The 27,325-nt window shown below is 34.6% G+C and overlaps 1 protein-coding gene across 1 annotated transcript in view; it reads right to left on the reverse strand.

Annotated features, from left to right (window-relative positions):
- Positions 1-25,974, reverse strand: part of LOC129280890 (probable 3',5'-cyclic phosphodiesterase pde-5) — a 37,071-nt gene extending 11,097 nt beyond the window's left edge. Inside the window, exons 1-13 of the mRNA XM_064112621.1 lie at positions 25,817-25,974; positions 24,638-24,669; positions 19,912-20,014; positions 17,374-17,467; positions 14,521-14,553; positions 9,987-10,042; positions 8,677-8,727; positions 6,868-6,897; positions 5,464-5,522; positions 3,328-3,379; positions 2,604-2,746; positions 1,690-1,782; positions 182-250 (exon numbers count right to left, since the gene is read on the reverse strand). Of these exons, the coding sequence (XP_063968691.1) occupies positions 182-250; positions 1,690-1,782; positions 2,604-2,746; positions 3,328-3,379; positions 5,464-5,522; positions 6,868-6,897; positions 8,677-8,727; positions 9,987-10,042; positions 14,521-14,553; positions 17,374-17,467; positions 19,912-20,014; positions 24,638-24,669; positions 25,817-25,948 (947 nt within the window). The 5' untranslated portion in view covers positions 25,949-25,974. The remainder of the gene's footprint in view (positions 1-181; positions 251-1,689; positions 1,783-2,603; positions 2,747-3,327; positions 3,380-5,463; positions 5,523-6,867; positions 6,898-8,676; positions 8,728-9,986; positions 10,043-14,520; positions 14,554-17,373; positions 17,468-19,911; positions 20,015-24,637; positions 24,670-25,816) is intronic.
- Between the last annotated feature and the right edge of the window lie 1,351 nt (positions 25,975-27,325).

Below are 27,325 nucleotides of genomic sequence, written 5' to 3' on the forward strand. Positions count from 1 at the left end.
TGTCACTGATTTTCATTTTCTAATTTGCTATATGCCAATCAAATGCAAGGATTCACCGCAGCTTATGAAAAATCCCTGAAAATCATTAACTTATTGTTCCATGAAATGAAAATAAAAAAGTGCCCCCATGCAGGCAAGGGGTGACGTTTAAAAATCAAAAGCATTCCTGAGATCCACTCACTTTCCTCTGATGTAGATAGGCATACACAGGATGGTCTTGGTGACGTAACCAGTTTGAAGATCGACCTCTCTATTACAGATCAAGAAGAAAACAGAAATAAGGTTTAGGGTTCTATCTTTTAAATTTACAAGTATTTGGTTTAAAAAGATAGACACATGATTTTAAGGTCCAAAGACCAAGATTGAATTTATTTTTACAATAATTAAAACATAATCGTACATGAGAATTAATAACAACCAAACGCATTCATTAGTCAAACCTCCGTTTGGAGAAAGACCGCAGTTCAGATTGCAAACTGCAGTTCTATACCCCAATTTTCGTTTGAAAATCTCAATATCATTTCCAAGCCCAGGGGGCCGTTTCATAAAGGTATTCGTAAGTTAAGAGCGACTTTAAGAACGACTGGTGATGTACCATTTGCCAATGGTGTGTACCATTTACCGCAAGACAGGATCACCAGTCACTCTTAACTTACGAACAGCTTTATGAAACACCCGCCTGATCAACCCCGCTAGGCCAGGTAATCCCTGTTGTCTCAATTTCACCTCCACAGGCCAGTAAATGAGCGTCGAGCCAAGGACGAAACGATAAACAACAGCTGTGCTATTACGTAAGACTTCTCTGCCTGTAGTAGGACCTTCGGAATTAAATTATTGTATTCGATATTTAATCACGTTTTCAAAGGCATATTGTATTCAGAAATCCAATGTTAGTCCATTTTCAATTTTGAACGAAGAAAATCGACCTCGAAATAAGGAAAGTAAGTAAATAAAATGACGGCATGCTTCGCAGGGACCGCGCTCGGGCTGTTGAGTTATCTTCGAACCGAGGTCAAGAAACAGGTGTTTTGATACTTGAATTGCTTGCTTGGGGCAGTGGGTTTATCGTTCTTGGAGAAGAGAATTGATTGAGGGAAATTGGGGTATAGTGTTCTCAAATGGAGGTTTTCATCATGATTGAACTTTGAACATGGTAAATTCCATTACATACAATAAGACAACCGTACCTGGTAATTAACGGAAAGCAGAGTAATGTTAATCAATAAGTTAAATTTTGATCACAAAAGTTATCTTATCATTGTAGAATTTGTTTATATTTCTTTAGGAAACCAAAAATATTTGGAAACTTTTCTTAAGGAAACCAAAAATATCTTAAAGATAATGTAATAGGATAGAGAAAAAATACACAGAAATTTCATATATTTCAAATTTTTAGGAAATAATAGTGATTTTTTTAGCTGAAACAATTACACCGACTTTTTGACACAAAAATTTGAAAAAATACGTAACAACCAAGCTGTCCACAATATTTTTTGTGAAAATATTCTTGTATCTTGTTATATATTAAATTGTAGAACTGACTCTTTCAATTGTAGAATTCCTCTTTCAGCTTTTTGAAGACTAAATTACTATTTTGGCTATTTACATAGACCTTTCTTGGGCAACTTCTTGTTGGTTTTGGGCTGGCTGTTTACATAAAGAACGGATATTGGACTTTGTCAATCATACCTGTTAAATCTTTCATCTTGATATGCATCAGGAATATTGAGGATGTCCCCCGTAGAAGCCACATGACCAGCAACTCCTTTTGCCATTGAGAACCTGGAAAGAAGACAATATTGAATTAAAACTGCCTAACAGACATCTATCAATAGCTACCAGGTTCAATCTATACACTTGGTTATGTATTTGGTCATTTAAATCATTCTTGGTAATCAGTTTATTCCCCCGCTTGATGGCTATTGATTTAGGTTTTAAAGTGAAGTTGACCTGAGAAATTGTTTTCTAGTTATCGTAAGAACAAACCGCCGGCTTCCGCAGAGAGGCCGTTAATGACCTTTCCTTAATTTTCTAGCCATTTTCTTTTCAGAAATGGGAAAAAACATGTCAAATGCTTTCTTCTGGTATCATTCTCGAATCTCAATATGGATCATTATGACATTATAACCCCCCCCCCCAAAAAAAAAATCAACAAAAGAATGATCTCTGACTAAGCTCGTGTTTTAATTTACTTGATCTTTTTATGATCTTCTCATCGATGGGGTTACCAAGACCATTACAGGTGTCAAAGATCCTAGCATACAGTTCATTCTTCTTGCTGTCCACTAGGAACAGTTCATTCTTCTTGCCAGCTGACTAATCTTGTGTAATTAACTTGATCTTCTTCCGGTCTTTATCTTCCATAGGGTTACAAAGACCATTACAGGTGTCAAAGATCCTAGCTTACAGTTCATTTTCCTTGCAATCAAGAAGGGTGACAGCTAATCTTGTGTAATTTACTTCATCTTCTGGTTTTCACCATCCATATGGTTACCAAGGCCATTACAGATGTCAAAGATCCTAGCTTACAGTTCATTCTTCTTATCATCAACAAGCAATGAATCTATGGTTGCTCATTAGATCAAGGATGATAAAGAACTCACCTGATCTCTTTTTGGTCTTTGTCATCCATGGGGTTACCAAGACCATTACCGATGTCAAAAATCCTCGCATACAGTTCATTCTTCTTGCTGTCCACTAGGAACAGTGACGCCCTGTCTGCATTTACTAATTTCTGAGCAAAGTTCTGTTGAGAAAATGAAAATATAAAAGTGATATGACACATAACTGTAACAGGACATCATTAGTCCACCTACATGTACATGTATTGCCTATTCATGATGGTACATGTATGCATATAACTGATTTCACAAAATATCGCTATCAATTATTTTGTCAGTTGTTATCAAATTTTGATGAAAATTTCAGCATTTTACTTGGCTTACATATATATTTAGATATCATCATTTTCAGCTTGGAGTAGCCCTTTAATGAGTTGAAACATTAGTCATAGGGATTGGATATTAAGAGCTAAAGTTGGGAGTAGAGAATCAAACAATTGTAATGGTATGATAATAAATCTTTAGAATTCAAATGGTCAAATAATGGGCTCTTCCTCATTTGAGCAAACCTTACCAGGCAAAAGGTTATTTCCAAGGGCTACATTTCACAACTTAACACCTAAATCTACAACATTGGATAAACATTAACATTGCAATGAATAGGGATTTTTCACGGCTAATTTTTTTTTTGCTTTTCAGGGCTCTTTTCAGCATTCCGGGATGAAATTTCCTCGAGCCCCAATGCAATTTTTCCCCAGAAACTTACCATGATTTTCATGATTACACTGTCCATACTGACAATATCTGTGAAGATTGATCTGTAAAATAAAACAAAAGAAAACAGTAAATCATTACAATACTGCATAGATCCCATTTCGTACATCATAAAGAAAAATGCGCCCCATCGTTTCAAGGAATGGAACACATTGAAACTCAGTCAGATCTTTCTGTGCCAACTTCTTTAAAATTTGGGAAACTTGTTGAAAGAATTGATAGGTGGGTAAATTTTGGCTGCTTATCCCCCCTGAAAAAGGCACTTGGCGCTTGCCAAGACTGCAACGCATTTTGATGCCTCATAATGATAAAATTATGCAATATTAATCTAGTGCTTAATACACAGCGCTCAATATGCACTGCATATCATAACCAAGCTTCAGCACTGCTACCCTGATCGGGAATTAAAGCATACAAGGAATTCCTTCATACATGTACCAGGTATCCCTAGATCTACACCTGGTTGAAGAGTGGAAAATGTAGACAAATGCCTTGCCAAAGGAAGGGGGTGCTTTGGTAGGATATGAACCTCAGACCTTGTGAATCAAAGTCTGGAGACCTATCCACTGAGCCACAATACCTCTACACCTCATATATAATTGACTATATATATATGAACACAAAAATGTTGTTGAGCCTTTTCAAACCATGAGCCCATTTCACAAAGAGTTACAACTGTTGTAACTTTGTCATTATGGCAATTACCAAGGTAACAGGGCTCAACAGCCAATTCCAATCAAGGATTCCATGGGAGTTACCATAATAGCAAAGTTACAACAGCTGTACATCTTTTTGTAACAGGCCCCATGTCTGAACGAGGCCTAATGTTCAGATCCAATGGCTATTTCAGCAGAATGGCACAAAGCAAGATGATTTCTAGAGGGCGCTTGTAATGGATGCGGCAAGTCTCCCCATCGGCAACGGACAAAGGTGATGCAATAGAGACGCTGATAATGGAGGGGTGTTGGATGGGTTTCTGAACGAGGTGAGGCGGAAATCGGAGCTAGAGTTTCTGGGACATCTAATGAGACAGGGTATACCGTGTGGTAAGTTGAGGTAAGATGAGGAGGGAAATTAATGTGAAAGAAACCTAGAGGGGTCAGGGGATATCCCCTTGATGGTGGTGAGGGGGGTGTGTGTGTGTGTGTGTGGTGGGTAATATTACAAAGCTCTTTCTATGGTGTCTACGTGTGGAAATGAAGAGATACTGTGTATTCTTATTATAATGGCTCGGTCAGGGTTCCTAGCTTTTCAGGAATACAAATTCCCTGATTTTTCCCTGATGAAGTTTAAAAATTCGCCTGATTATCATTTATACCCATTCCCAGTTTCGCATGTTCTCTAAGTTGTTGCAGTGAATTATATGCATTTTCAGTATAAAAATAGTAATGTAAAACTAATTAGTCCTATTACACAGGCATGCAATGGCCCCCTTCTCCCTATAAAGCTATCCACCATACCCCATAACCACCATAACCAGTCATTCAATGGATGCTATTTTGATATGCAACAAAATATAACAGAGTCTGACTGACTGCCGTGCTTTCAACTTATGGGCCGATCAAAATTCCCTGATTTTTCCCCCTGATTTGAGGTATTTTTTAATCAAATTCCCTGATTTTTCCCTGACTGGAAAAAGTAAAATAATTTTCCTGATGGGCTGGGAATCCTGCTCAGTATATCACTTTTTCCAGAGAAGACAAAGCATATCTATCATTACCCAGGCTTTTAGTTTAAGCTACCTTCCCGCACTCGGTACATTCAAGGAATTAATCATGCCAGGATCCCACTCCCCCACCTGGGTTGAGTGCAGCACCACGTATATAAATTTCCTGGTTAAGGCAAGCACGCCGTGGCTGGGATTTGAACCCACAACCTCCGTTTGAAAGATGATAGTCTGAACCATGAGACTAGATTAGGAAAACACAGCATACATGTACCAACCTCATTAGTCCTACTTTATGTTCCATTTAAATAGCGCCATCTATCTAGAAATATTCTATTCTGAATCTTAAAAATAAAAACAACAAACTTGAAAATAGAGGTAAATGTATTAACTCTTAAAACCAGAACGGAAAAACTTATTTTCTTGAAAGAGCTGGAATATCAATTTTATTTGCAGACTTACTTTGTAACAGCAAGCAGGAAATCATTCTGTTTCCGTTGTCTAATCATGTCGACATACAGCTAAACGGAAGAAAATAAAGTAACATGTATTACTATTAATTATGTTTTATCTTTTACTAATGTTTTATTTTCAAATTGATTATTCACATTTGTTATTTATCTGAATCACACTCCCTATTTGCACATTACATTCATTACAATGGAAATTTAAGCTAGTGATGCAATTTACACAAAACAAAACTAAATATTTACAACCATATTGTATAAATTGCCCCACATAATTCCTTTTTACCTCACTACTTCCAAAGAAGATATTTATTAATGCATAAAGCTAGATACATAGGACAATAAGAATTGGTAAAAACATAACTAGAGTAGAATTTTCATATTTCTACTAAACGTAGACACCCCCGCTTTAAGCAAATAGTGCAAATTTATGAATATATAATTAGCTGTGACCTTTGGATTCCAAGTTTGAACTTAACTTACATGTAAAATTATTCAATATATTTTTTTTATTATCACATTAGGGACAAACAAAAATTTCAGAAACTGCACAATCAAATTGATTTTTGGCACCCTGTTTTCAAACAATTTTTTTCATTTCATATATTGAGTATGTATATAAAAATTGCACCGAGTAAAAGAAGATGATATAAACCTCACAAAGATGCATCATTGATGAAATGTTATGGTTATATAGTTATTATACATGTACGAGATATCTAAAATTCTTCATTTAATTTTTTTTCTGAGACACACTGTATCTGGATGACAATGTATTGGGATACTCAAATTTATAATAATTATAAGATTATGAACTTGAATGCTTTAAACTAACCTCCCTATAAAATTAATAAGTTTCAGTTATACTGAAACTTTAGATAGGGAAGGTCCAACGAATAGATTGACCAAATTTGCATTATGAGATGAATTGCAATTGCAAAATAAGAAGCAAGATAACTAAGTCAACATGACAGACTGGACGTTTGGTTCTCAATCCTTCAATTTGAAGGGCATTCATTTATATCTATTCATTATTATAATTATTATTGTTGTTGTCATTGTTGTTTTTGTTATTATTACCATTATTATTATTATTATCATTATAATTATCCTTATTATTATTATTATGCTCTTATCATTGTACTATTTTTATTAATTTTACTACTACTGTTGTTATTAGCGTTGTTATCATCATCAATACCATTCTCACCAGTAGTCGTCCAATAATGCTAATGCTAATTGCTATCAAAATACAGCATATTAACACTGTATGGTACAGTGCTTATACTTTTTCAGATATATTTTTGAAGCTCTCTCCACAGAATTTAATTTATGCAACTCCAGACGGAATGAAGACATTTTTGTTAAGTACAGTAATTGCAATCATACTCTCACAAACCTTTTTGTCAAAGTCCTTGTCATTTCCAAACTGAGGTCGTTGAAGCGCATGAAGTCAGCAAGCCATACACAAACAAGTCAAATATTGCAAACACGAAGCAGTGCAGACAAAAAAAAAATAAACAAACAAAAACATGCATTGATGGGACTATTACAAATCATATCAGAAATGGTGCAATGTCTACTGTTGCAAAAACTATGTAATTAGGCAGTACATTTATGGAATATGGATAATATATAAACATCAACATAAACTACTATTTTTTGTGCTGTACATTATTTTTTCTCTTTTGGAGATGAAATTTTCTTTACAAATGAACAATTTTTGATGAATTTACTTGCAAATATGTGCATATGTCTATAATCTACTGACTAACTGATACATGTATATCAATATGCAGCACAAAGACAATGTATTTATATACGTGCATGGAATTTGATTTATCAATAAAAAATATTAACAAAAACATTATGAATAAAATAAGAACCTCTCAAACAAAATTGTTTTATATACTGCAAAGAGCATTTGCAAGTACATATATATATACAGACTAAATTCCTTAGTTTCTTGCACTAGAATTTCATGAGAAATGCAATTTTCAGGCCACTTCCTAAATAGAATGCCAAAAGAATACACTGAAAATCATAATAAAGCAAAGTCATATAAAGCAAAACACTGCGCATCAGTGGAAAATTTGACGATCAAACCTATGGTGGCTCTAAAGTAAGGTCAATCACACACATGACTTTATAATCATGAAGTTCGCAATTTTCGTTGCAAAGTTTGCAATTTCAGTTGTGAAGTTGGCAATTTCCATTGCAAAGTTTGCAATTTCTGTATTGAAGGTTTCAATTTTCTTTGCAAACTGAAATTTTATCTTCGTGAATTCACGATTAAAATTTCTGAGTTTGCATAAAAAATTGCTAACTTTGCAACTAACAATTGCTCATTTTGCAACAAAAACCACAAACTTAATGACTGAAGTTGTGTGTAATCAACCGGACTTCAGAACCATACAAATCGATTCAGTGTGTAGTATGAATACTGCAGTTTGCGTCATTAAAGACTAATGTTTCTATAATTTTCACTATTTACATGTACAATTGTATTATCCTGTTTCCCAAATTTCACAGAATACAGAACATGATGTAATGAACAAATAATTTTTATTTGCAATTCAGGAAAAATGGGGACTCTATAGTAGCTACACTTAGAGTTCTCAAATTCATGATCTGATAGCAGATATAACATTTGAGAAAAAAAATGGCTTTTAATAAACTTCAGTTTAACTTACATATGGGCAAGTGCCTAATTCAGTTAAGGTAAAGCCTACAAAAATATAGCATCTTGGCTCTTTGGAAAGTGATTTGAAAGAAAAAGGATTACAAATTTGTTGATTTTTTAAAAATGTTTAAATGAATGTTTATAAAAATATGGTAAACCTTCCGTAAGTCTCATAAATAATTGGGATTTAAATCATGGTGTTAGTAAAATAACGGCCAACATGATCCATTTTAATATTGATTTTCTAAGGACAGTAATGATTCAAAAGACAGTACAATATAAAGCTCACAATACCCCACTTGCTTCATCATTCTATATACATTGTGCACACAAAATACAAAAGCTAATTAATTTGAGAATACATGTATGCATCTACATGGAACAAAATACTCTTGTTTTGTGTGTATTTTCTGCCTTTAACACAACTCTCAACACGATAAACAATAGTGCGCTTGCTTTGAGAATGGAAGGCAAATCTACAAAAAAAAATGTTGTGGTTTGTGTTTTGATCGAATGTGTACTCACCTGAGCATAATGCACTGTTAGCGTCCCCCATAATAAATACGAGTCCGCGTGCTGAAAACCAAAATGGATGGTAAGAGGATAAAGGGAGGATGCGACTCAATGAAGTGTGAATTAAGCTGGAAAAAACGGTTACTATTAATAGTTATATGCACTATTTATGAGCCTTTACTTAAAAGGGAAAGTTCCCCTTGATGAAATACCCGTTTGTTGTTAATATATTGGTGGAGGTCATGTACGAGCAGCTGCCCCGTATGGTACGTAAAACAAAATGCAGGAATTTTATTTTTCAATGGTTCATAATGACTAAATATTTTCTTCTTTTTCAGGAGCAATAGTACAATAAAAACATCAGAAATGTCATTTCATTGATTTCTTTTTTTAAATTCAATGGATGGGAAGCTGCTTGCGTATGGTGTCTCGAATAAAATAATAATTTTTGGAAATTTTTGATGGATTTTCCTCAAGGCTTCACCAATAATTTTCAATATTTTGTTCTCCTATTTAAACAATAAACTTTTTGTCAGGGTGAACTTCCCCTTTAATGCTTCATTCACACTGACAAAACTTATTCACGACCAACCAACGATACACCATTCAAACTAATATAATATCTTTGATCAGTTTGTCATCAGTATCATTATTGTAACTGCCATAAACATGACACAAAAGCCAATTACAATTCGGTAAGACCTGAAAAATGAATAAACACTGTTTCAATATATTTAAGCTTTATGTCGTGAACAGTAGAGGAAAGGGCATTACTGAAACATTTATATATTCTCTTTGAGATGAACAATATATGTAAATTTAAATGAATATTTTTATTTGCCTGAGATAGAATTCAGTTGTGAAAATGGTTACCAAGAGTACCCTGCATAACATGATATATTGTTAATTCATTGCCCAATTTAAAAAAAAGGTGTGCACTTCGAGCAAGAAGGCGGACGGTTCCACATCTATAAGTTTTGGTCTCACCCAACAATTTTTTTTCGAGTGAGCCTTCTCTCTGTCTCTAAATTCCGTAGATTAAAAGTCAATCTAATACTAGTAGATTTTGGTCAGGTACCAATCCCAAATAGGATCAAAAGTTTCAATCCAATAAGATTGAATTCTAAATCTATTACACTGAAAACTTCAATCCAACTTTGGATTGGTCCCTGATCGCTATCTATTTCAATCTAAGGAATTTAGAGAATTTCCTCACTCCAAGGAGTGACAAATCTTCAGTCCATATTCACTCATAACTCATTCTTTTCAGAATGGAAAAAATTCACTCTTTTCAGAAGCGATTGCAAGAAATAATCACATACCATCTCATCCTCTGTTGAGAATGCTTTGGCATCAGAACGGTAAAACTCCAACACGCCTAAGAATGGATAGAAACAAGAATAGAGATTCATTATTCTCCGAGGGGAAAAAATGAGTATTAGAATGGAAGTGAGAACAAACATAGGTACATCTTGCAAACAGGACAGACAAGGTAGAGGAGATAAAATATGAAGAACTAAAATAAATAGCAGCAGTAGTAGTAGTAGTAGTAGTAGTAGTAGCAGTAGTAGTAGGAGTAATGGTACAGTGTAGTAGTACAAGTAGGAGTAGGAGTAGTAGTAGTAGTAGTAGTAGTACTAGTAGTAGTACATGTAGTAGTAATAGTAGTAGTAGTAGTAGAAAAGTATTAGTATTATTATTAATATAGTAGTAGTAGTAGTATTAGTAGTAGTAGAAGTAGTAGTAGTAGTAGTAGTAATAGTAGTAGTAGTAGTAGTAGTAGTAGTAGTAGTAGTAGTAGCAGCAGCATCAGCAGCAGTAGTAGAAATAGTAGTAGGATAGTAGTATCTGTAGCAGTAGTACGAGTAAAAGTAGTAGTATGTACAATAGTAGAAGTAGGAGTAGGATCTTTTGTCTATACCACCATCTCAGAAGCAGTATACTAGCAATAATTATTTAACAAGTGGAACGCCTCTGGCAGTCTCGCCTACATTACGCAATTTAATATAGCAGCAGTGCTAACTTTGAAAACTACTATAAAATAATCATTCACAAAAACATCATTCATATAATGACATAATACCACGTTCATTGACCATAAATGATATTTGAATGGAGACTTAAGACTGTCAACTACTATACACCCATGTCCACATTTCATTCACTCTATCCATAAACTTTCAAAGTTATGATGGCACTTCAACAATTACCCCAACATGGCCTAAGTTTATTGACCTTAACTGACCTTTGACTTGGTTTTGTGACCTGAAACTCACAGGGGATGTTCAGTGATGCTTGATTACTCTTATATCCCAAGTTTTATGAACTAGATCCATAAACTTTCAGAGTTAGGATGGTAATTCAACAAATACCTCCAACACGGCCAAAGTTCATTGACCTTTAATGACCTTTGACCATGGTCATGTGACCTGAAACTCGTACAGGATGTTCAGTGATACTTGATTACTCTTATGTCCAAGTTTTATGAACTAGATCCATAAACTTTCAGAGTTAGGATGGTAATTTAACATATACCCCCAACACGGCCAAAGTTCATCCAAGTTTCATGAACTAAATCCATAAAATTTTAAAGTTATGATGGTAATTCAACAAATACCCCCAACTTGGCCAAATTTCATTGACCCTAAATGACCTTTGACCTTGGTCATGTGACCTGAAACTCAGGCAGGATGTTCTCTAATACTTGATTAACCTTATGTCCAAGTTTCATGGACTAGATCCATAAATTTTCAAAGTTATGATAGTAATTCAACAAATACCCCCAACTTGACCAAAGTTCATTGACCCTAAATGACCTTTGACCTTGGTCACGTGACCTGAAACTCAAGCAGGATGTTCACTAATACTTGATTAACCTTATGCCCAAGTTTCATGAACAAGGTCCATATACTTTCTAAGTTATGATGTCATTTCAAAAACTTAACCTTCGGTTAAGATTTTGAAAATAATTTTCCCAACATGGTCTAAGTTCATTGACCCTAAATGACCTTTGACTTTGGTCATGTGACCTGAAACTCAGGCAGGATGTTCAGTAATACTTGATTAACCTTATGTCCAAGTTTCATGAACTAGGTCCATATACTTTCTAAGTTATGATGTCATTTCAAAAACTTAACCTTAGGTTAAGATTTGATGTTGACGCTGCCGCTGCCGTCGGAAAAGCGGCGCCTATAGTCTCGCTCTGCTATGCAGGCGAGACAAAAAGAAGTAATAGTGTGGTGGTTTTGGTAGTGACAGTTGAGGAGGAATGAAGGAACCAAGATGAAAAAGAAAAGTAAGTGGAGAAAAGAAAGCAGAAATGGGCAGTAGATATAAAGTCATGCAAAAAAAAATCCAAAACACATTAGACCCATGCAGCATTCAGACTCCTGCTGTGATAGAGGTATAAAATTATCAAGGTACTAAATAAGAAATGTATCATGGGCAACCGCTAAAAGAGATAAATAGAATGCAAAAAAACACTGCAAATGGCTATTAGTGCACAGCAATGCCAACCAACAAAAAAATCTACTTGAAAATTGATTTTTTGAACAGGAAAAACCAATATTATCAATCGTTAATTGTTCTTTTCCTGCAAGAATACAATTATTCTATTTTTCTTTATACATTCTTGATTTCTACACTGTCATCTTCAGAAATCACATGTTTCAAAAATAAATGATTGAATTTTGAAATAAATCACACTATCATAGATTTCCACTGAACCAATATTGAAATAATATAGATCTAAATCACCTCCACCCTACAAAAAAAAAGAAAAGAAAAAGATTGAAAAAGAGTTATCTGACAAATTCTTCAAGATTTATTACTCACACTCACAACAGGCATTATGCAAACGATTATCTAATTCACAATTGACACTGTAAAATCCTATGTGTTAAAACAATACCGATCTGTGCTATGCAAACACCACACCCTAAGGTGTCTGGTATACACCATGAATTTCAAATATAACACTTATATAATAATAGTTAAAAGAACCCAAGTAGAAATCATGATAACACCAATAAACATTGGTTTTCAACACCACGATGTAACATGAGCGTAAAATACTTCAATGTGATCCTCTAAAGAAAAACAACAGGAGTTTTAATATTGTTTTTGAGCAGTGTACAATGTGCTATCATACTTCTACAACTAAAAAGATGAACAAACAAATATAAGAACAGCAGAAGACTCGGCCGACCCTGTTCATACAAATAACATAGTCTGGGTTAATCCCAACTGAAAAGAACGCAGTGTTCCACAGTGTGGAACACAATGTCAAATCACCTTCACACAGTTGAATTTGAGCATTTCAACGGTGTGAATCACATAATTCACATAGTCGACCATGTGAACACGCTGTGAACAGTCACACTGTTGAGGTGTCCACAGTGTGAAAATATCTTCACACTGTTTAATTTGAGCATTTTAACAGTGTGAATCACATTATTCACATAGTCGACCATGTGAACACGCTGTGAACAGTCACACTGTTGAGGTGTCCACAGTGTGAAAATATCTTCACACGGTTGAATTTGAGCATTTCAGCAGTGTGAATCACATAATTCACATAGTCGACCATGTGAACACGCTGTGAACAGTCACACTGTTGAGGTGTCCACAGTGTGAAAATATCTTCACACAGTTGAATTCGAGCATTTCAACAGTGTGAATCACATATTCACACAGTCGACCATGTGAACACACAGTGACACTGTTAAGGTGTCCACAGTGTGAAAATATCTTCATACTGTTGAATGTTTTCACAGTACACTATGTGAACACACTGCAATCACACTGTATGACACTGTGTTCTTTCCAGCATGGTTAAGTGATCCCTCCCTCAAAGTGCATATTAAATTTGGTTTAAATCGCCAATAAGCTAACCCTTACTGTACCAACGTCACGCATGTGTATACGACACAGACTTTGCATTGTCAGTTAACCTTCACATTTAATCCACATTAACAGGTAAATGCCGTGAAAGGAATATGTCAAAACTTTAAAAAAGGGCTCTTTAAAGAGCTGTTTTTGTGTGGTTTATAATTACAAGTAGTTGGGGGCAGATGTTGGGGGGGGGGGGGGGCAACTCCCACTGAGCAGTTGACAACATCTGCGAAAATAAAGCTTTTAGAAAAAGGGGTGTTTTTAGGGGGTAGGTGTATGTAATGTGAATAGAGTCCCCAAAATGCCAAAATTGAAAAAAAGTTCCTTAAATTTAAATCAGGATAATCTAAAACGCGATAAAATTAAGATTTGAACTCCCAGCATGGGGCATTCCAAGTTAAATCTGACATCTCAGAAATACGAGAGTATAACAGGATGAAAAGAGATACGTGCTTTGAGCGAAGTTCATGTACATCACATTCAACATTATTGGACTTGGACAGCCTCGTATGGCATTCTAAAGTACTCTCATGATTCAATTTGATTTACTGTGAAGGAAAAGTCTGACATTTTACAGGTAAAATCAATGTGACTATCAATATATCACGAACACTACTTGTCATTTAATTTATAGACTTGTATGATTTCCACTATTTGCCAGAATTCAAATTATGGAGAATCATACAAACAAAAAAACATCATTAACAAACAGCATGTTTTATGGCAAGAGAACAAGTCCTGATGATATAGTTTCCCTCAGGCCCTATCAATTCAATTTACTGCGATTTGATTCAATTCATTTTGCAATATGTCTCTTAAACTCTAGCTGCTCTAGCACAATAAGGACAGCCATTCAAGAAGTAAAGACACTTTCACATTGAGGGTTAATCCGGATCTAAATCAGGCCAGGGTGTTAATATGAACAGGGTCTGTGTGAAAACAAAGGAGAGAAAAAGTGCATACCCGCCACTTGATTATGGTGCTCACATTCGGATCCTTAGGGTGCAAAAAAATAGTTTGCAAAAAGAGAATAAACCATGAAAAAAAAACATGAGAAATGATAAAGTGACCGACGAAACGACCTAGACAGTCTAAATTTCAAGGATTTCAAATAAATCCAGATGGATTTAAAGGGAATCCAGCCTTGGCCATAAAATGTTGTGTTGGGAAGGAGAAAAATCAATTAAACAGAATGGTGAAAGTTTAAAAGAAATCGGACAAGCAATAAGAAAGTTATAGCTGCTTTAAAATTGAGATCATTAATAGTATGTAGATTTCAAATTGGTAACTGGGTAAGTAAATTATGACAAGAGGCAAGGACAACTTTCCCATAGGCCATGTACTTTATTATCAGGGATTTGTGGTTTTCTCCTAAGTACCCATTACCCTGGGGCAGTAATCTAAATATAACCCAGGTAGTATATTGTTTTATGTCCTCATGAAAGAAAAATGTAATTTGAAATAAAACTTTTGGGATAAATGACATTTTAGCCATAATATGTATTGGAGTACATGGAAGAGTAGTCCTTGCCTTACATCACTATGACATCCCATATGCGGCCAACTTGAAGTCTCCATGGGTATAGTGATTACCAATATTTACAACTTTTAAAAATTTATAACTTCCTTGTTGTTTGTCCAATATTGTTCAAACTTTCACCTATCAAATTGTCAGATTTTTCTTTTTCTTATAAAAACAAGTTTTTATTTGGGTAGGATTCCCCTTTAACATGAATCCAGATCGCCTATGAATAGTAACCAGCCAAAATTTAGATTTAAATTCAAATCTTTTGAAACTCAGAAGTTAACACTTAATATTAAAAATATACCAAATTTTCAGCTGGTCACTATTTGAAGCCAATCTGGATTAATTTGAAAATCCTTGAAATTTAGAGTGTATAACGTGTGAGTACTCTTTGGGACTTTTTCAATAGCAATTTTCAAAGTGCAAATGGAAATAAACAAATACTTATATGACAAAAATGAGACATAATACCATTTTCATGAACTAATTTTTGCACAATGTTTGGAAGGTACATGTATGGGTCTACACTCTATCACAAGGAAACAAAAGAAATTGTGTATTACTAAATTGTTTACCATCAAAGTATGAACACACTCTACAAAGATTTATTTTCAAATCACTCATCTTTTTTAAAAGTGTATTTTTGTTTTTACTAACAGACGTATTGCTCACATCCAGGCCCTATAGCTCATCAATTCAACATTTATATATCTTTATTAGTGAATGGTATAGTGAATGATATAGAGGATTTCCACATAATTATCTGTCTAATCATCTTGAAGATAATCTGATTACGTGTACCCAATTACTACTGAGGATTTGATTAAAATTCATAATATGTGTATGTAACTGGATAAGTTGATTACAAAATAAGTATTAACAAGATAAGAGCACAAAATTGCAATCTAATTGTGCCACATACAGCATATTCTTATATTAATTTCTAAATCCTCTCTAACCAATGGATCGTAAAGATTATGTACAAGAATGTTGCTATTGTACAGTGTATGTACAATGTATTAATATTACTCATACTATATTGCCTATATTATGTATTTCCTGTCAGGTGTGCCGGAATTCTTAAATTTGTAAATGCTACCGAATGTCTAATCTTATCAGGACCCCCATCCAATGTAATGCTTACTTTTCATGTCTCAATGTTCTCTTTTATTTTCTTCTATTCTATGCATCTCACTTCGCTCTCTCTCTCTCTCTCTTTCATCTCATCTCATTTCTCTCTTGCACTTACTCCCTGATCCCTGTCTATTTCTCTCTCTCTTTCATTCCCCATCTTTGTTTATCACAATCTCTCTCTCTTCCTTTCCCCTCTTCTCTAATATTGTATGACAGGTATCACTTCCCTCCATCTCTTTTTCTTTTTCCATTTCCCCCTTTTCTCTATCTCCATCTCTCTTCTTACCCCCTCCCCCCTTTCTCACTTTCTCTTTCGCTCCTCTCATATTTTTTGTCTTCCCAGTTTGTCTTTTCTCTCTCTATCCTTCCAATCCCCTCTCTCTTTCCAGCTTTCTTTGCTCTATCTATAGTTCTCCCTGCCAATCTCTCTCTCTCTCCATCCTCTCTATTATCACTTTATTTTTCCTCTTCTTTCCTTGTAAAATTTACATCACATGTCCATCCTTGCTATTTTTTTTATTATCAATATCAATACACTTCTTCTACCCTAAAGTTTAAATACTTCATATCTTCTGTACTTTTCAAAATGAAAAGAAAGAAATCATGGTCAACATACAACTACACATTAATTGTTCTCAGTTACAGTGCACAATAGATGAGAGGTACATGTACATGTATGGGGAACAAAAAAAAAGAATATGATCGCACATAAAGATAATAAAATCAAATAATGGGCGGTATTCTTATAATCAAACCTAGGTTTAACCCTAGTCTAACCTCAGAATTTTAAACCACACCTTTTATGGAATGCTAGGCTTCAAAATATTCCATCCATATTTGTGGCAATAATTATGTATCAATTAATTAATTAAAATCCATATGTTTGTATTTCCTATTGTTCCCATTTCACAGCTCAAATTAATATTTTGACAAGTTTTAGCAGCAGAATACCACCCACTTGAAGTTTTGAAGCTTTGCTTTTGAATTTATTTGTATGAATTAAAGCATTGGTATATTTTTTGCATGAATGGGAAAAGGGTTCACTGTTTCTTTTTCCCTTCTAAAAAGGGCACAATGAAAGCAGCCTTACATTCTATGAATTTAACATCGATATGATACGGCACAACGTAAAGACAAAGCAATGTGATAACAAATACCTGAAAGTTCGTCTGTAAGCTCGATAACTGGAAGAGCCAATACAGCATGGGCTGTTACACTTTGTGCTGCTACACCGTGGGGATGAAGTTCATTCTAGCAAAAGCAAACACACAAACACATAAATAAAAAAAATCTTATTAGAGACAGATATCATTTCAAAAATAACTCTGAAATTCACTCAGATTAGAAACTTGTGTTGGAATGCTCCCAAAAGTATGGAGAAAGCGCATACGGTATGTTGTGTGCAGGCAAATCAAGATCTTTTATATATGTCGAGAGTTTTTTTGACGTCATTTTTTATATACAAGGGTGATGAAAAAAACATATTCCTATTACAAGTCTAATTGCTCACTAAAATGGAATGAAAATCTAACAAAGTATATAGCGTAGAAGAGCAAAAGAAACTTCACCCTCGTATTTCATCTGTGAATAAAATGCTTTTCTAGAATATTCTTTATGCCAAAGAAAGAAGTTGAGAGATCTGAATGATCCCCAGCAACCTCAACAAGATGCTACCATCATACCAATGATCAAATAAGAGCAAGGAGAAACCTTTCTTGCAAAGAGCTTTCACACAAATTTCAAGTTGTATTCAAGCAACATATACATCGGCAGGGTTCTGTATGAACACACAAGTAATTGGAATTTGACTTGCCCTAGTACATGTATATAATGCACAGTCTCCACTCACTGGGATGGCTTCCCAGCCTGGTGCTATGTCAGGCTCTCACAATGCAGATCAAAGAACATTGAGAGCGCTTATTTACGTTAGTCTGCAGGCACAGGCTCAAATTTGACACTTTAACAAACAAACCGTGTCTCGCACAGAGACTAGACTCCAAACCCTTTGTGTGTCTCTGGTAGAAGCACCCACAAAACATGAGTGAATCTAGTCTTACTACTTCAGACTTTGCATTATGCACTAAAGTAAAAACAAAAGGTCTGTGCTTGAAGACTAACTTTACACCAGGGGCCTGTTGCATAAAATTTTTTACCTGAGAAAACTCTGGTAAAAACTGAAAACTAAGGTTAGTCTGATTTCTGCCATTGACTTTAACACAGGGCGAAAACTCCGGTAAAAACAACCTGAGATTTATCAGGTAAAAAGTTTTATGCAACGGGCCCCAGGTTGGAAAATGAGACAGTGTGATTGGAAAATGAAACAGTGGGGGCGTCGTGGTCTAGTGGTTAAGACTTTTGTCTTTCAATCTGAAGGACGTTCCATTCCATTCCGTTCCATTCCAAGCCATGGCATGTTTTCCTTCAGCAAGAAATTCACCCACATTATGCTGCACTCAACCCAGGGGAGGTAAATGGGTAACGGCAGGAAATAATTCCTCAATAGGATGTGTGCACCAGAATCGGAAAAACTAGCTTAGCCATGGTAGTATAGGAGCGCCTTGAGCACCTAGCAAGGTGGATACGTGCGTTATACAAATCCTGTATTATTATTATCATTTCAAAGTCTAGCTGAAGGATGTAAGCACAGAAGCGGGTATGTTCACACCATATGAATCATGCAAAGAAGTGCACTCGTCTGAAATGACATGTCAGCTTCCACGCTAACACCGGCAAACACCATCACACGAAAGTTGATGGACTTAAAGCAGACATAAATCAAATTACATGTCACATAAATAAATATTCCCACTTCTGTATTACTCCCACGGATCCATGGGAAATGTAACCATTGTCAGTAACACTTAGATCACCCTGCATTTACCTGGGCCCTGTCTTACAATGAGTTACGATTGATTCGATCAATCGCAACTATGGACGGCCAGCAACGTCAACATCTATTATGCATGTTTTTTCAAAATATTTTCTAGCTATGATGTATATTCATGCATTCATTGTTTTCTTAAAAATTCACTGCGCTCTTCTTTGCATACAAAGGACATTGTGCAAATTTTTCGTAGAAAAAAATTATGACACTGATGGATTTCCATAGAGTTACGATTGATCGGATCAATTGTAACTCTTTGTAAGACGGGGCCCAGGACAAGCTGTAGTGAGTTCTCATACACAGCAACAATAACCGTCAACGTCAGTCCGATTGAACACATTCAGAAAAAACATAAGTCTCAAAAACATTTTGTTTTTACAACCTGATTGGGTGATGCAGACTGAATACTTAACAGATGACATGTAATCTTATCGTTATCAATATTTCTTAAAATTGTTTTACATACATGTATGATCATAATTGTTGTTCCATTATCCTCATATGTCAATCATCTATATGTCTATCATCATCATCATCATCATCATCATCATCATCATCATCATCATCATATCCATCAGCAATGTTATTATCATTAATCTATTGAATATTCATGAGGGCATGCATAATAACTGTTTAAGAAATATATATTGTAATTTTTTTTTCCTTCACTTCTTAATTTGTTATCAGATTAAATGAAATTTTCAGTATTTTGCCCATAGAATTTAACTCTTAGATATGAATATTTTCAGCCCTGACTGCGCTTTGAAATTGATTTCAGTGTTTTTTTTCATGGATAGGTGAGATGACTTACCCCTGTTGGGTCTTTTGTGTTGACCACTTGACCAGAGTAGGCCACATAGCCGCTGATCGTTTGACCCTTGGCCACCGCCCACGTCGGTCTCTGCCCAGGCTCACTAAAAAGTTTGAAAAAGGAAGAAACTTTGTGAATGGAATGAAAACGACAAACAAAATCAAACAGAGAGAGAAGAAAAAAAAAGAGAGATGCAGACAATAATCATATCAATGTGTGAAATGAGCATGGGAGGAGAAAGTGGATGGCATGAGAGAAAAGGGAAGACCAAAGATTAGATGGATAAAGATGGTGAAGAAGGAAAGCTGGGAGGTTGGTGAGAACAAGGAGGTGCTGAAGACAGATAGAAGTTATGGCACAGGAGTCAGTAAGCTTTTGTAAAAGGGAAATGCTTACTGATACAGATGATGATGATAATAATGATGATGATGGCGATGATGATGATGAGGAGGATGATAATGATGATGATTGTGATGATAATAATGATAAAAATGATGATGGCGATGATGAGGAGGAGGAGGAGGAAGAGGATAATGATGATGATTGTGATGATGATGGCATTGATGATGATGATAATGATGGCCATGATGATGAAGATGATGATGGTGATTAATGATGATTAAAGGTGAAAGGTGCCAAAACTTCCTTACCAACTTTTCTCTTATATAATTTCCAGTAATTTTTTCTTTAATGAGCAGTTTGATTTGTCTATATATATTCATATCACATTACATCGTGCTTTAGTTTGGCTCTGCCTGTTTTACACGTCTCCGCACCATGGAGTAAGATCGCATCGGAGTACATGTAGTTACAAGCTTCATCCGCCACATATTTAAACAGCTGCCCCTTAATTGTCGATCTTGACATTTTGGGTGGCCAATTTGCATTGCAGCTTGCGAGTGCACAAGCGTTAGCCCTTTGACTACTGAAAATTTCCAATTCCTGTAGGTTTTGTAAAGGGACCAATCAGTTCAAGTGGTCATCAGGTTAATATCTCTATGCAAACAAATAAGAAAATCTTATAATGCATACATAACAGATTTCAAATCACAATGAATCCTATGAATATCGTTGATGGACAAGACCCTAGACTATCTATCTACCCCATGGTTTTTAAACGGGAGGAAGTCAAGAAAATCTACAAGATGACAACATTTTTTTTCTCTCAACATAGAATAACACGACCAAGACAGACAATACTTTTTCTTCTTTCTTCTTTTAAACTTTTTTCTATTTTGTCCTTGTTCTTTCCACTACTTGAAAAAATAAAGGGGGATAGTCACCCCCTCGCATTCCATATACTGCCACTCCTAGTATACCCTACTTCAAAAATGGTTGAACAAATTGATAGATTTTGTATATAGCACCCCATATATGGAATGGTTTTATTTCATTTATAAAAAAATGTCCCTTTGAGCTTTGAAAGCTACAGTATGTACAAAATATGATTATGTCTGACAATTTCAGCCCATTCAATGCATGAGAGGGAGTTTTATATCTCAAGTAAACAAGGCCAACATACAAGCAGACCTGCCAACCTCTGGGAATGAAAAACTGTATTCTGTGATTTAAAAAAAAAGGTATTTTCCCCCCAAAAGTGTATTTCATAATAAAATGTGTGGAGCACTCGCTCATCGTGGCGCTCAAGCTGCATGCAAGCTAAAGTGCGCACTGCTCTTGCAGATGAAAAAAAAACCATTGAAACATGTGTATATCTTCACCCTGGTTTTAACAAAATGATTGAAAAAAAAAAATTACCTGAAATTACATTGATCTAATAAACATATTTGTGTACGTTTTATGAAATAGAGACATATAGAGATGATTTTTCTCAATAAATTACGATTTTGTAAAAACAAAAAAATAATTTTTTCTTTAAAAAAAAACGTATTTTTTAAAGAAAAAACGTACTGCCGTATTTTGGTTGCAAAAACGAACTAAATACGCCTAAAATGTACTGGTTGGCAGGTCTGTACAAGGATATCTTACTTTGGTAAGGCACTGATCAAAATAAATCTTGATGTAATTAGTAATATTATCTATAAAAAACACATTCTATTAAAAACCTTTACACCATAATCATTTTATGGGACACACATTCATATATCAACTATATTGGAATAGTGACAGGCACGTTTTGGGGATTAAAAAAAACCGAATGAATAGGCTTTAATGATTGATTTCCAAATAAACCATTGATTTTGAATTTCTTTCGATCATTGTTATAACAGTATTCACAAGTGATGGCAAAGTTAACAGAATAATATTCATTTTAAAGGAGCGTTCCATTTAGTTTAGATATCTCAATGAACTTGCATTTAGAATCTGACAACATTTTTCTCTTTAAGTTCATTTAATTTCATACATTTCTAAACTTCATACAAACAAAACATAACATATGTTAATAACTCTTTATTAATACCCAGAGTAGCTACTTCAAATGTAAGCTGTTCTTCAAGCGGGCCCTGCACACCTATTACAGAGCTGCCAAGTTGTATTTTGCATTTTCAGTATTCTTATCCCCCAAAATCAGTATTTTGACAAAAAAATCAGTATTTTTACTGTGTGAGATAAAGATTTTGTATTTTTCCCCAAAAAAGTGTATTTCATAATAAAATGCTTGGCGCACTCGCCCATCACGGCGCTCAAGCTGCATGCAAGCTAAAATGCGCACTGCTCTTGCAGATGAAAAAAAAAACCCATTGAAACTTGTGTATATCTCACCCTGGTTTTTACAAAATGATTGAAAAAAAAACAAGTTACCTGAAATTACATTGATCTAATAACCATATTTGTGTACGTTTTATGAATTAGAGACATATAGAGATGATTCTTCTCAATAAATTACGATTTTGTAATTTTTTTTTTACAAAAAACATATTTTTAAAAGAAAAAACGTACTGCCGTCTTTTGGTTGCAAAAACGTACTAAATATGGCTAAAACGTACTGGTTGGCAGGTCTGCTTTTACCCTTCTCCAATGTAAATCCTGAGCGCCTAGCAAGAAGGCAGAAGCTTCAATTTTTAAAGTAAAACTCGGCTGGGGATCAGAACCCATGACCTCCCATTCATGAGGCCGTCGCTCTTACCACTGAGCCAACATGTCCGGACATGCAAACAAAATGCATGAACTAAGAAAAGTAGCAAGCATGGTCTCTTCGGGTTTCTGAACCAATGTGAGATCTACACCAACCAGCTGCAAACCTCTCCACCCTTCGAACAATCTTCCATCCACACTTCCTTCAAAACTTTCAATCAAGGACTGTCCCATCAAATGTAAATGTTTCTGGATTTGTTAGCACAGCTGTTCAGAGATGCCTTAAACCACCCCTATCGGGTATAACATAAGAGTGAATAATGCTCTGTTTTATGGTACTTTCAATGTACAGTAAAAAAAAAACCCAAAATGATAATCATGATTATCTGATTGATAACAGGTCTTCATAAATAAAGGAAAAATCCCACATTTTGACACATTCTTTTAACGATTGGATATACTTTTTCATGCATTAGAATTAATTTTGCCAACCTATCGAAGGCTTCTTGCCAGGCAACCCAAAAATTATGAGTAGAGCACTCCCATTATGGTCAATTCATTTCGATAGTTGAGAGCTGGAAGTCATTGAAAATGACTTGAAATAGGTATGATCAGCAACAAAGATATTGTGACATACGAGGACTAGATGAGATTGTTGTGATAGCTCTGTAAATCAGAGAATAGCGGCTCACCGCAATCGTTCATCATCCCCATTTTGACTGATAAGGTACTTTTAGACTGACTCAAACACCAAGTATTCTCTCATCAGGAAATATACCCAGATTCTCCGATAACATAATACAAAAGCTGGTATTCAATTAGAAGTATTGATGGATTTAAAATTTTACTCAGCATTTAACTTGGCTGGGGAAAATGTCAATACTTGTATTCAAACCACTTCTAAGTATTTTACTACTATTACTACTACTACTACTACTACTACTACTACTACTACTACTACTACTACTACTACTACTACTTCTACTACTACTACTACTACTACTACTACTACTACTACTACTACTTCTCCTTCTTCTTCTCTACAAGTACAGGCCACCGTCTGGTGTATTGTCGTACTGTCCATACTTGTATTCAAACCACTTCTAAGTATTTTACTTCTTCTTTTTCTCCTTCTCCTCCTCTTCTTCTTCTTCTTCTATTGTCATACTGTTATCAACCCAGATCTAAGAAAATTTAACACTATGACGTCATAAAGTCTAAACCAAATAATGCACATGCAATAAATGTATACATATGTGCAAAGTATGTATGACTGCATGAACAGGCATCTGTAAACACTGCACACAAGCCAGACATATTGATTTCTAGGATGTGCTCAAACAGTTTATTAAAGCAGGTATTAGAGTGTAATAAACCAATTTTGACATGGTTTTAACTTCATTTTGAAGCTTAGAATAAGTTCATTATATCTCTAAGATGCATTCATGTGATTTGAAGTTATTGAATAATAATAATAATAATGTACATTTATATAGCACTTATTACAGTAGTTTCTAAGCACTTATATCTTAATGTAATACATGCATAAGGATTATGAAGAGCATAGTAAATTATATTGATTACGATGCATAATATTACATTATATTACATTACATTGCAAGACATTCAATGCAATCAGGTATAATACTTAAAGGGGATTGGTCAACTTAAATACATTCATATTACTCACCTCTTTTCATTGCCCTTGTATTCAAACAACTCCTATTATAAAAACAAATTGAAAGAAATATAAGTAATAATAATTTCTATTGAAAGATGTATATATTTAATTATATGTATACAGCAATAGAAAGTCAATTGCATTAAAGCTAAATATCAGTTGTGGTAACGATCTGAAAATGAGTTCGAACAGAATCCAATGAAATTACCACCAATGTGTTTTTTATGTATAAATAAAAAAATTATAATTAACATCATTTATATAGCGCTTATCACAAAGAATGTCTCTAAGCGCTATATGTGCCAAACAGCTTTGGAAGAAAATGCGTAATTGCTGAGAAATGAGTAAAATAAGCACAGAATTCCATCAAATGTCAGGTATTTTTCAAAGCAATATTAATAAACTGTCCCACATATGCTTTTCTGTGTTAGTGGTCATCAGAATTGTTGATTTTGAGCAAAGATTTCATGATTTTACAAAGAAAAGTTTACATTAATGTACCAGATCTAGATGTATGATAATATTTTGACAATTAACCTTCATTTTTATGACTTTACCATGAAATAATTGTTTGCTGCAACTACTGTCTATAACTTTTAAATACAACTATATTAATGCTTAGGAATGGAAATATAAACTTGACAATTGTCACTCATTTCTCGAGGTATATTTTCATACTCAAATCGGCAACATATTTGTATCTGAACTTTATCGGAATTACTCCCTTCAACTTCCTCACAATGAAAAAAACCAACCAAAGAGATTTAGGTCATCAAATTTGGCAATTAGGAAGTACACACTGCTTAGTTTACTTTTTCAAAACGTTACAAAACGCTATACAACATAACAAAAACAAATACACCAATGCGTAGAAACTTAAAATAAAACTACACGAAATGGGGAAAAATACCTGCAATAAATCAAAACAAATTATAGCGAGGTGAGGTTATCCTGGGGTAGCTTATTGCGGGTCCGAGAATTCACACTGAAGGTAACACCGCTACAGTCTCGGGACATTTCCAGTTGTGTTGTGTATAGAAGGCTTTACCGCCTTGGTCAAATCATACTCAGAGTATTAAAAGGGCTCTACCGCTTATAACACAATAGAACAATCATGTGTGGTTCTGTACTGAAGCAGGAATTCAAGTCACATTTGTGAAACAGCCCCCCAGTAAATTGTAGACTTACCGAGCCGTTTCCTGTAACTGCATAAAGAGTGTATCCATCGGCATGAATTCTTTCTTCCATACATAAAGCTAGTTCATTGATAAGACCTAATCTATGATTGTGGGTCTGAATATCGATGGCTAGATCATACATCTGCTTTCTCCTCTCCTGAAACGCTGAACTCTATGAAAAAAAAAACATGGGAAAGAACAAGAATATATTTTTAGATTTGCATCTTTTACACATCATGTATTCTTTCTTATTCATTTGAAAATGATTTTAAACTCCAAAAAACAATAAGATTTGCAAAACAATATCAAGGAGCTTTTATATTCCTCTACTGAAAGAACTAATGGAATAAAGTGATTGATAAAGCAACAATCAATCATTGGTCTATGTTCTCCTCTCCTGAAATGCTGAAGTCTATGAAAAGATAACACATAAGAAAGAACAAATATAGATTTTTAAGTCCACATCTTGTACACAACATTATCTTCTTTTTTATTTATTTGAAAATGATTTCAAACTTGAAAACGTCAAAATTAATTAGATTTACAATAAAATATCAAGGAGCTTTTTAAATTTCTCTACTGATTGGAGAAAAGGAAAAAAATAATAATAAAACAGCAATCGATCCATGCCCATATGGAACAAAGAGAGATAAATGATTCAGATAAAGTAATTGTAAATCATATGCAAATATATTTGTTATTACTATAAAGGAGATGCTTAGTTCACATCCATTACATTGCAGAATGTTTTATTTATTTTGCTTTAATAATGGTTAATTACCTTGTTGGTATAACTATCAAACCATTGTATAACAGGGCCGTGAAAAAAAAAAAAAAATTTTACTGGAGTTGCTGATATAAATTTGAACCCCCCAATAAAAAATAAAAGAAGAGAAAACAAGGTTTTTACTACAATTTAGGTCAAATTAGTCCCAAGAAAATTGAAAAGAAAAAAAAACAAAAAAACAAGGGTTTTCACTAAAAATTTGAGGTCAAATCGGTCCTGAGATTTTGAAAAGCAACAAAAAAGAAGTTTTTTATTAAAAAAATGGACATTAAATTGGTCCCAGGAAATTTGATAAGCCCCCCCCCCCCCAAAAAAAAAGGATCACTACAAAATGAGGTCATTTTGGTCACACTTTTCAATTTTTGCACATCTTCTAAAATACCTGGGGGTGCTGCCTATGGAAAATAATACATGTGGCACCCCCAAGGAAATTCACAGGGCCATGCTGTACAAAAATAGTATCAATTCTAATTAATCTGTACACTTGGTTAGAACAGAAATATCTCCTTAAACTTTACTGTTGCTTCTAGTGAGCTAACACCAAGTTAAACCAGCCCTCCAGTTCTCCCAAGTGACTAAAATCTCTATCGGTTACAAAGGCAAATATCAGAACGTACCCAACCAACATCTATACTCTGAGGTTTTCTCTACGCTTTTTAAAGTAGTTGGGAAATCAATCGTTATTGTATTTTCTCGGATGCCTAACACGGGAGCGGGAATTTCCTTCCCAAT

Source organism: Lytechinus pictus, chromosome 17 (assembly GCF_037042905.1).
Source record: "Lytechinus pictus isolate F3 Inbred chromosome 17, Lp3.0, whole genome shotgun sequence".
NCBI classification, from domain to species: Eukaryota; Metazoa; Echinodermata; class Echinoidea; order Temnopleuroida; family Toxopneustidae; genus Lytechinus; species Lytechinus pictus.